General features: G+C 45.5%; 1 protein-coding gene across 2 annotated transcripts in view; it reads left to right on the forward strand.

The window, feature by feature from the left end:
- LOC100338139 (CD302 antigen) overlaps positions 1–11536 on the forward strand; it is a 150659-nt gene that overhangs the window by 110649 nt on the left and 28474 nt on the right. Inside the window, exon 1 of one of the 2 annotated variants that reach the window (XM_051849544.2) lies at positions 5769–6077. The exons of the other annotated variant lie outside the window; for it this stretch is intronic. Coding sequence (XP_051705504.2) covers positions 6011–6077 — 67 coding nt within the window. The 5' untranslated portion in view covers positions 5769–6010. Of the gene's footprint in view, positions 1–5768; positions 6078–11536 lie in introns of those variants that run through there. 2 annotated transcript variants of the gene reach the window in all.

Raw genomic sequence — 11536 nt, forward strand, 5'->3', positions numbered from 1 at the left:
CCAGTAGAATAAATTGGTGCTAGGGTCTCCTGAATCTCATATAAGAGTGTCAGATTGAGTACCAGCTACTCTGTTTCTGATCTAGTTTCTTGCTGATGATTCCTGGGAGGCAATAGATAATGGCTCAAGTGCTTGGGCCCCTGCTGCCTCCATCAAGCACACAGATGGAGTTTTGGGCTTCTGGCTGTGGCCCGGCTGTTATGGGGATTTGGAAAGTGAACTAGCAGATGAATGATATTCTCTCTCAGTCTCTCTCTCTCTCTCTCTCTCTCTCTGGCTGTGCGTGTATGTGTATGTGTGCCTTTCAAAGAAAATGAAAATAAATAAAAATTTTAAATTTGTTTCTACTCTAATTATATATACAACATTTTTTAAAAGACAAAATGGCAAGTAAACCAAATGATGAAGTACAGGGACAAATATAGAAGTGGTACCAATAATCACTCATCTTTTTCCTTCCTCCCCAATAGCCTGTCCCCATCCTTGATCCTAAGACTAGATATTTTCATAATTTTGGGTATTTTATCCTGAAAGTGGATACTGCAGTTTAGTAACCCCAATTTTCCCCCCACTGCTGAGATTATTTTTCTGGAGATAGAAGTTCAGATTCCTTTCACTTTGGCTCATTTAATCCTAAAAACCTCTTAGAAAAGCAAAGATCTAATTGTTATTCATTGGTCAACACTTTATCTTTCTTCAGAAGAAAACTTTTACCAGTTCTCAAAGACTTTTTGACTAGATCTTATCATCTGTGGTGTTATCTCTAATTCCCTATATATTGTAAATTAAATTAAATTGTAAACCATATCTACATCTCAACAAATTTAGGGTATAGACATGTACTTCTTGTTTCTCTCAAGCCAAATTAGTCACAAGCAGAACTTGATAAGTTTATTTCCTATTACCACTACCACTTCTTCTTTTACTCTCTTATTAGGAAGAAACTGCATCTTCCTTGTCTCCCAAGCTAGAAATCAGAAGTCATTGTCAAATCCCCTTTCCCATCTCCCAAATCCAGCCATACTGCCAGTTCAATGTCAGATGCCTCACAAAGCAGGTTTTTGCCAATGTCCAATTTCGGGTTTTCTTAATCCCCCCTACATTATTTGTAACACCTCTCACTTTAGTGGCCTTTCTCTTTCATCTGTTTCCTGCCTCCTGGACACAGAGGAGCTGAGATACACAGAGGAGAACTCCCCCTGTTTGGCTATCTTGGCCTCGCTCTCTCAGACCAAAGATGTGTTCAGCAATGCTAAGCCCAAGAGCCTTTCTCAAAGATCTTACATAAAAGCTTGGTGATCACCAAAGCTAAGAAATCTTGGGGCCTTCGTTTCTTGGCCAAATGCCCTTTTGAAGCCATATAGGGTCAAGTCAAGATTGATCTCACTGCTTAAAAATAGAGAGGTAAAATCTCAGATAAACTGCACTCTAGAAATTAGGAAACCACTGGTTATCTCAGCTTGTGAGAGTGCAGCGGAGCAGTGAAGCCTGAATCCAGATGGGAGTGAGCCAAAACACAAAAGAATTATGAACATGAGGAATGTGAGATTTGGAGAAGGATGTGGAGAGGGTGGAATGGGGTCACCGCCAGAGGGAAAAGGGGCATTGATGAAGGGTGTTTGCCCAAAAGAGGGAGGAAAGAGGCTTACAGGTTTAGAAACTGAGAGGAAAAACAACAAGAGCAAGCAGTGGGGAGAAGTTGATGAATCAGGGCAGAGGGCATCTTTAGTGGAGGCAGATGAGACAAGGGGGCAGTTTCAGGCCCACAGAAAAAGGAACTCAGGCTTGCATGGGATGGGGAAGTTCGCCTTCCCGTGTGAGGCCACTAAAGGATGCCCTGCATGAAAGAGAAAGGAGAGCAGATCAGTATTTGAAAACATTTATTTATGCCCAAGGGTCCCACTTTTCTTGTGGAGCAGAAGGTGAGGTCTTCTGTTGAGAAAGACAAAGCCGAGTGATAGGGTCTCAGCTCAAAAAGAGTAATAAAACAGTGAAATGTCCAAAGAGAGGAATAGGTAAGAGCAATAAACAAGATTAAATTAAGTAAGAGGGTCACAGAAGAGGCACACCAGGGCCCAGATGAAATGAAGAGCCGTTTATTTATAGTGACAACCATCAGGAGAATTCATTGATTTCCTCTACACATCAGTAAAGTTGAGGAAAGGAGACCGTGAAGCAAGAGGAGACTCCAGGCTCAGGGCTGGTCTGCTGGGTGCCCTGGAGAGAAAGGGGGATGGAAGCATCCAGGCTGGGCGGAGAAGGGAGAACAAAAGGCTGGGAAAATGAAGTCAAGGGGCTGGAGGCTGGAATGAGACCAAGGCAAGTCAGAGCAGGAGAGAGGGGAAAATCTAAGGTCTGATGTGTGATTGGAAAGAGAAGTATCGTGAGCTTTTAGTGAAATATCCCATTATCCCACACAGAAGCAGTAAGTAGCTTGTTTTATCATCTTAGCATAAAAAAAGAGTCCGCAGGCACCAGATTAACAATGGAAAAAATAGACTTCTCCTTAGTTCAAATGACTTAGAAAAATAACACTGTTGAAATGGGGCATTTGCCTGAAGAAGATTGATGCGTAAGGGTGCCAATTCTATGGTAAACCTGAAAAATAGTTTAACACAATGTAAAACACATTGATAAAATATAGTTTGGGGCGGCACCGCGGCTCACTAGGCTAATCTTCCGCCTTGTGGCGCCGGCACACCGGGTTCTAGTCCCGGTCGGGGCGCCGGATTCTGTCCCGGTTGCCCCTCTTCCAGGCCAGCTCTCTGCTGTGGCCCGGGAAGGCAGTGGAGGATGGCCCAAGAGCTTGGGCCCTGAACCCGCATGGGAGACCAGGAGAAGCACCTGGCTCCAGGCTTCGGATCAGCGCAGCGCGCCAGCCGCAGTGGCCATTAGAGGGTGAACCAACAGCAAAGGAAGACCTTTCTCTTTGTCTCTCTCTCTCACTGTCCACTCTGCCTGTCAAAAAAATAAAATAAAATAAAATAAAATAAAATAAAATATATAGTTTGGTGTGTGAAGTAGAGGTGAAGAAGACTTTCTCAACTGCATGGAACTAATCATTTTATTTGTGTAGTTGGCAAGGCAAAGGAGAATCAAGCTGTCACAATCTTTGTTTATAAACAAAAAGTACCTTTGGAAGGATTCACTTTGGGTCTGGGTTTAGTATGTAAACTCATTGTTGAAAGTTTGAAAGGAAGAATGGAAATACATGAACAAGTCCATAAAACTGGACTCTGGGAGAGTCCAGCAGAAGACCTGGGCTGTGGTTCTCTTTCTTTCTTTCTTTCTTTCTTTCTTTCTTTCTTTCTTTCTTTCTTTCTTTCTTTCTTTCTTTCTTTCTTTCTTTCCTTCTTTCCTTCTTTCCTTCTTTCCTTCTTTCTTTCACTTTCTCTCTCTCTCTCTCTTTCTCTTTCTCTTTCTCTTTCTCTTTCTCTCTTTCTTTTTTGGCATTTACTGTGTGCCCGTGGGTAAGTCCCATTCCTTCTGTGGGTCTCAGTTTGCTTATCAACAAATGAAGATGCCCCACCACTTCTACCACTCTGCAAATTCTCATTATACACACCCTGCTGCTCACATTTCCATTTTAGACTGACTGTCAAAGGTTTTGAACGCATTCAAAAGAGTGAGAGTGTTAGAGACTTTAATCATTGAGCGGGTTTAGAACTTTACAGAAAAATTGAGCAGAAAGTAAAGAGTTCCGATGTACCTGCTTACACACACAGCCCCAACTTCCCCTATTATTAACATCCAACATTAGCAAGGTGCATTTGTTAATGTACCACGAGCCAATAAGAACACATCATTATTACTCTAAGTCCATAGTTCACACTAGAGCTCATCTGTTTTGTACAGTCGGTGTATAGTGATACACAGCCACCATTACAGGACCGCACAGAATTATTTCATTGCTGGAATAATATACTCTGCTCCACCTGTTCATCCCTCCCTTCTTTTTTGTTCCCAACCCCTGGCAATCACTTGTGTTTTTACTGTCATAGTTTTCCGTTTTCTGAAATGTCATATAGTTAGAATCATACATTATATAATCTTTTCAGACTGGCTGCTTTCACTTAGATGTGTCTCTTATTGGTTCGATAGCTCATTTATTTTTAGCACTGAGTAATATTTCCCTACATAGCAGTACCACAGTTTGTCCTTCACTTGTTGAAGGTCATCTTGGTGTTTCCAGGTTTTGGCAGTTATGAATAAAAACTGCTGTAAAGGAGTTTTTCTGTGCGTGTAAGTTTTTGACTCATTTATGCAATACCAAGGAGTCAGATTGCTGGATCATATGATAAGAATATGGTTAATTTTAGAGGTGAGGACTGTGACAAAGCCATCAAGCTGCCACTGGGGATGCCTCTATCCCATATCTCAGGGCTGGGGTTTGAGTCCTGCCTCTGCTTCTGATCCAGTTTCCTGCTAATGTGCACCCTGGGAGGCAACAGTGATGGTTCAAATACTTGGCACTCATGTGGGAGAATCAGATGGCGTTCCCAGCTACTAGTTTCATCCTGAACCAGCCCTGGCTGTTGTGGGCATTTGGAATTTGAATCAGTGGATCAGATTCTCATTCTCTCTCTCTCACTCTCATTCTGCCTTTCAAATAAACAGATAAGTAAAATTTTAAAGAGAATGTTTAACTTTTTGTTTACAAAGCAGCCAAACTGTTCTCCACAGTAGCCATATCATGCTGCATTCCCGCCAGCCATGAACAAGAGTTCTTATTGTTCCACATCTTCACCACCATGCATTATCAGTATTTGAGATTTGGATCATTTTGATAGATATGTAGTGCTATTTCATTTTTAATTTGCAGTTCCCTAAAGACATACAATGTTGAGCATCTTTTCATATGATTTCCCATCTATATATCTTCCTTTTTGAGATATCTGTTCAGATTGCCCATTTGTTAGTTGGGTCATTGTATTCTTATTGTTTAGACTAGATTTGATGGAACCCTTGCCAATGGCATGAAGCTAAAACAAGCCAAGCTTGTCTCTTGTCTGGTTCCAGAGACTCTCAGGAGCTAGGTTACAGTTGCGTGGTTCATACAAGTATGAGTGTATGAGTTTAAAGACTTTTTTTTTTTGCTGTGATCATGATCACCTTTTTCAGAATAAATTAAGATATTAAATAGTATTTTACATAAAGCACTAAAAAGTACAATCATTCAAATTCAAAAATCTTTCAAATTACCATGACTATTCTACTTACCAAACCCTTTAAAGACTCCTGATCCAGGAGCTGGGGAAAGAGTCCTAAGAGAATCGTCCAGAAGGGAGTTTCTGGTGGCCAGAGACAATGTCACCAGAGATGAGACATAATGACAAGGTGTCACTTATGCACCGGGCACATGGCTTCCGTGGCACTGTGGCCAGAACAGCATGACCCGATTCCAATCGAGAGGAAACATCAGACACCCTCAAACTGAGGGACACGCGACACTACCACCGGCCAGCACCCTTCCGTCGTGTTTAGTCATGAAAGCCAAAGAATGACAGGGGCACGCCCTAGGTTTGAGGAGACTGAGGAAACTCGGTATCTCAGTGCAATGACTGATTCTGGGTTGGCTTCTGAGATGGAGAAACCGTAAAGGACGGATCACCGGCAAAAGTACTATGGGATGTAGATGAGCTTAGCAGTTTTACACGAGCGCTGATTTACTGGTTTTGATCTTTGGACTGGAGTTACATAAGATGTTAATATTCAGAGACGCTGTCTGAAGGGCTACGGTACTGCGCTGTTTTTAAGACACTTTTAGAAAGTCAACTCAAATAACAAGTTCGAAACATTGAAGAGACAAATTCCAGAAGGCCCGCGCCTGGCCCACCCGCAGACCCCGGCCCCGCCAGCCGCGTCCACCCGCCTCGGCCCGGCGCCAGCCCCCGCCCGCCCGGGGCCCGCGGTGGGAGGGGTCGGCCCCGCGCTCCGCACTTCCGAGAAGCGCCGCCCCCGCCCCGCAGCCGTCGCCCGCCGCCCGCTCTCGGCGCCCGTCGCAGCCGTCATGGCCCGGGCCGCGCTGCCCGCGCTCCTGCTGCCGCTGCTGGGCCTCGCTGCCGTGGCCGCCGCGGGTAAGCTGCCCCTCGCCGTGCCCTCGCCTCGGCCCGCGCGCGGCCGTCGTCGCCCCCTGCCTCGCGCCAAAGGGGGCGCGCGGGGCCCGCGTTCCGCCTCCCTGCCCGCCCGGCGCAGTGCGCCCCCGCGGGCCCGGAGGTCTTGGGGGGGTCCGCCGGCACCGGGGCCCCCTCTTTCTCTCGCGCCAGGTCCCTGGGCGGGACCCCAAAACGGGGCTGAGTGCGCGGAGAGAGGAGGACTGAGTCCCACGGCGGGAGTGGTGTCAGAGCCTAGTGGGGGTGACTGGAGGAGCGAGGAGTTGGCCCCGGAGAGCTCCGGGCGGGCGCGCGGCCGGGGTGGGGGGCTCCCGTGGGGCCGAGGCTGCGCACGGCCTGTCCTCGCCGGCGGCGGTGTTTGTCCGCCTGGTTGGTGTTCAAGTCTGGGACACAGGAAAGCAGTTCAGCCAAATAACCCCTGAGTCGAGAGGGACGTGAGCGGGCGAGGGCTCGGGTTTCGCTCAAGTCTTGGGATTGAAAAATCGTGGGAGTGTGGTGCCAGTTGCCTCTGAAGAGACTGCACGAATAGTCATTTCCAAAGTTAACTCCTAAGGAAAACAGTTCTACCCGCATTTCCTATGAGTATGGAAAACAAAACAAAAACAGGATTTCCACACACGCGTGTCAAAACGATGACGGGGGCACTCTGGGGAAGACTTCCATCCAAAAATTCCGGGAATTAAAGAGCAAAGTCAACAAGAAGACCGTGCTCGGACAAAATGATTGTGCAAGCCACTTTCCCCCCGCGTCCCAGCAGTTGATGTGCGCTCCCGCTGGAAGCCTGCTGCGGGGCGCGCGGGCGTGGAGGCGGCGCGCTCACCACCTGCGGCGTGCCTGCGCGCTCTCCGCAGCTCTCCTGGACGCTTTTGCGGACCCGCGATTGTGACCAGTTGTGCCATCTGCTGCCAACTGGAGGAGCAGGATGAAGATGGGCTGCTGCTCCCGCCGTCTAGACTGAGCACCTGCGTTTTGTCCAAGACAGGACTGGCCTCAAGGCTGGGCAGGCTGAGCTGTTTCTGGAGGGTGTGCGCTCCGCTTATGCATCCCCAAACCCTCCCCTGCTATAATGGGAGTGCCCGTTTGACCCACCCTCTTGGCTGCCATGCTGTGCTTGAGACTTGTGGGGAAAATACCAGTTTCTAGATTTTTTGATATCCCTCTTATTCAGTGAAGCTACTTTGAGCAGCAGAAGACAGACTTTTCTGTGGAAAGTTTTGTTCTTTTCCTTTTCCGAGTCCATTGTGGATAAATGGGCGTTTGAAGGGCTTTAGAAGTGTAGACATTGAATAAATTAATGCTGTTAATCGCCTCCTCCTGGTCAGGGGGCTTTAAAGATTAATTTAGAAAGCACATGAGCTTTGGCCTTGGTAGTTACCCAACTTATCTGCACTTAAGTAAAATGGATATAATACTCACAGGGCTTTTGTGAGCAAGCATTAAATGAGAAGCCTGTGTCTGGTGCCTTTGTCGGGCATGCTGTCTTGGTTTCCATCCCTTTGTTCTCTTAATACAAAACAAGAGGAAATAACTGCAACTAGGAAACTTGAGTACCACTGCATGTGTATTGGATGTTGATGTTCATTGGGCAGTCACGTGCCTGATGGTATAGGGGCTGAAAAACTACTTACATGTTTTTATCATGGTATCTCACTAATAATCTATCCAGACAAGATCAGGAGTCAAGAGCTTTATTGAGGTTATCATGAAATTAGCTGAATAGCGAGATCTTTTTTTTTTTTTAAAGATTTATTTATTTATATGAAGGAGTTACACAGAGAGAGAAGGAGAGGCAGAGGGAGAGAGAGAGGTCTTCCATCTGCTGGTTTATTCCCCAGATGGCCGCAACAGCTGGAGCTGCACCAATCTGAAGCCAGGAGTCAGGAGCTTCTTCTGGGTCTCCCACACGGGTGTGGAACCCAAGGACTTGGGCCATCTTCTACTGCTTTCTCAGGCAATAGCAGAGAGCTGGATGGGAAGTGGAGCAGCCGGGACTCGATCTGGCCCCATATGGGATGCTGGCATTGCAGGTGGTGGCCTTACACACTACGCCACAGCGCTGGCCCCAAATAGTGAGATCTTAATACAAAAGCTCTTATTGGAATTACTTTTTTAAAAAATCAGTGTTGAATTGGAAATCATCATTTTTGTTCTTGATTACTTTGGAGTTTATTAGTGAAAATGATCTTATGTTGATCCTGAAAACCACAATGGAAAAAACTTTCTTTAAATTCCTTGAACAAGATTCCATTGCATTCTTTTTTGTTAGTTTGCTTTTTATTTTTATTTATTTATTTATTTATTTTTGACAGGCAGAGTGGATAGTGAGAGAGACAGAGAGAAAGGTCTTCCTTTGCCGTTGGTTTACCCTCCAATGGCCGCCACGGCTGGCGCGCTGCGGCTGGCGCACCGCGCTGAACCGAAGGCAGGAGCCAGGTGCTTCTCCTGGTCTCCCATGGGGTGCAGGGCCCAAGCACTTGGGCCATCCTCCACTGCCTTCCCAGGCCACAGCAGAGAGCTGGCCTGGAAGAGGGGCAACCGGGACAGAATCCGGCACCCCGACCGGGACTAGAACCCAGTGTGCTGGCGCCGCTAGGTGGAGGATTAGCCTATTGAGCCGCGGTGCCAGCTGTTTTTAATTTTTTTAAATATTTATTTGAAAGGCAGAGTTACAGAGAGGGAGAGAGGTCTTCTGTCTGCCGGTTCACTCCACAGATGGCCACAACGGCAGGAGCTGCGCCAATCCAAAGCCAGGAGCCAAGAGTTTCTTCCAGGTCTCTCACGCCATCTTTTACTGCTTTCCCAGGACAAAGCAGAGAACTGGATTGGAAGTGGAGCAGCTGGGACTTGAACCAGTGCCCATTTGGGATGCTGGCACTGTAGGCAGCGACTTTACCCATTACGCCACAGTGCCAGCTAGATGGTCAGTACATGTTCATCAGGTTAGTGATTTCCTGTGGGTTAGCTGGAAGGAGTGAATCAAAGGCATGTTTAGACTACATCTTCATTTTGTGGTCATCTTGTAGATCAGAATCCAGGTATCTAATTGAACAGCTGGAAGGTACAACCATGGTTGGGTACCCCTGCCTTTCTCCTCTCGTATCTTACCACCCTTCCTGCATTTTCTCTCTTCATCCACTCAGACCATCTGAGCACATGAACACCTGTTGGACCTTCTTCACAGACCACCTGCCCCACCCCCATCATTCAGATCGTTATTTGTGGGTTACCTCCTGGGGCTGTGCCTGAACCCCACAGGCCTTCTTTTTCACATCTCCATGATTTATCTTCAGAGCACTTCCGAGAGCATCTTGTTTGTTCATGTGTCTTCTGGTGTGGCTCATCCTACCAGGAGGGAGCCCTGCGGCAGCAGGGATTCTACTTTCTTGCGAGTTTTTTTTATTTTCACTTTTTTCTTTCAGATTATGTTACCCCTCCCATGAACTCATCTCATAATTGAAATCAAAGCATTAAATCCTTTAAATCTACTGATGCCACTTTCTCTGACCTGTGTGGATGGCACAGCTATATTGCAGGGAAATTATTTCAGATTAAATATTGTGTTTTTGTAAATTTTGAAATTTTCTATTTTTCTTCCAATCAAAAAGCAGAATTACAGTTAGGTATTATTTCAGGACTTCTTTCACTTTTGAGATACTTTTTAACAGTTTGCATATGTGTTGAAAACTAGTTTTGGGCGGGCGCCGCGGCTCAATAGGCTAATCCTCCACCTAGCGGCACCGGTAGACCGGGTTCTAGTCCCAGTAGAGGTGCCGGATTCTGTCCTGGTTGCCCCTCTTCCAGGCCAGCTCTCTGCTATGGCCTGGGAGTGCAGTGGAGGATGGCCCAAGTGCTTGGGCCCTGCACCCCATGGGAGACCAGGAGAAGCACCTGGCTCCTGGCTTCGGATCAGCGCCATGTGCTGGCCGCAGCGCGCCAGCCGTGGCGGCCATTGGAGGGTAAACCAACGGCAAAAGGAAGACCTTTCTCTCTCTCTCTCTCTCTCACTGTCCACTCTGCCTGTCAAAAAATAAAAAGAGAAAGAAAGAAAACTAGTTTTGTAATTTTTCATTGTAAATATTAAGTATTTCATTCCTTTTGTGGATTATTATAGATTTTGAAGATAAATCTCACAACCAAATCTGTAAAACAATGGGCCAGTGATGTCCTATGAGAAATCTGCAGATGAGCACTGGCGTGCTTCTCTATGGGTAAATATGACAGCTGTTTGCAGGGAGAAGAGGGAGGTGGACATCTTGGAAGCTGGGTGGGGAAAGGAGAGGCGGAGACTGTCAGAGAGCTCCATTTCCTTGAAACATGGGGAGATCGCGCAGCCTAAAGTAGCCTTAGAAGCTTCTGGATAGTCAGGGATCTAGAACAGCTAGCTACAAACATAGTGTGTACATATCCTGTGCATAGGAAACACAATGAGCAGCTCTCCTTTCTGGATCTCTGCAGATGACTACTGCTATCATTATGGGAGAGGAGCAAAGGTCTTAGTATTGACAAGGAAAAAGAAAATCTTTGCCCTTTGTTAATATTTAGAACAAGTATGTCCCAAGGATCACTTCCTCTTGTGCTGTGCCTGCTGGGTAAAAAGAAGAACTTACAACAGAACAGCAAGTTCTATTAGATTTATCTGGTCATGCAAAATATGCCTGTGATTATGACATTTTATTCACTTAGCACATGGTAATTTTAGGCAGAGGAGCTATTACAGAAACTTTAGGAGTTATGTTAAGTACAGCTTTTAAAATTTTTATCAGACTCCTAAATTTCTGTACATATTAAATTAATAGAATTACAAAATTATAAATCCCTAAAGAGTCACTTAGCTGCATTATTAATAACAACCTATATTTTAGGACTGCTATGAGGAAGTAGAAGCAATAGAAAGTCACTTTGTAGAGAGTTTTGTGGGTAGGTTTTTAATCATTTCAGGGTTATAGCAAAGATACTTAGCTTTGTAGACAACGTAGTGTAGCCTTCCACTCACAAGACGCAGGAACTGCAACAGCTTTCCCCCAGGAGTTCTACAACTTCTATTTGAACGCTTTTCTTCTCAAGCTAAGATGGATCTCCTTGACGGTGCTTAAAGCCTGTTTCTGGGGCACACACTGTGATCTACAGCATGCCATTTCGAGTTTCTGCTAATGCTGAAATGAGCCTAAGGAGAAGGCAGTTGAAAGTGTTGGGGAAGGGTCTACAGTCTGGTGTCTGTTTTTCTGCACATAGCCTTCTTTTTTTTTTTCATTATGTGACTTGTAAAGTTATTGATTTTATAAGGATTAGAGAAAAAATTGTCAAGTCAAAATGAACTATACACAAATTTGATAAAATTTTAAATTTATTTTTAAATTTTATTTTATAGAGTATTTTCTTTTTCAAGAATCTTCTACTTTAATTAATTAATTTGTTACTTATTT

Source organism: Oryctolagus cuniculus, chromosome 3, assembly GCF_964237555.1.
Source record: "Oryctolagus cuniculus chromosome 3, mOryCun1.1, whole genome shotgun sequence".
Lineage (NCBI taxonomy): Eukaryota > Metazoa > Chordata > Mammalia > Lagomorpha > Leporidae > Oryctolagus > Oryctolagus cuniculus.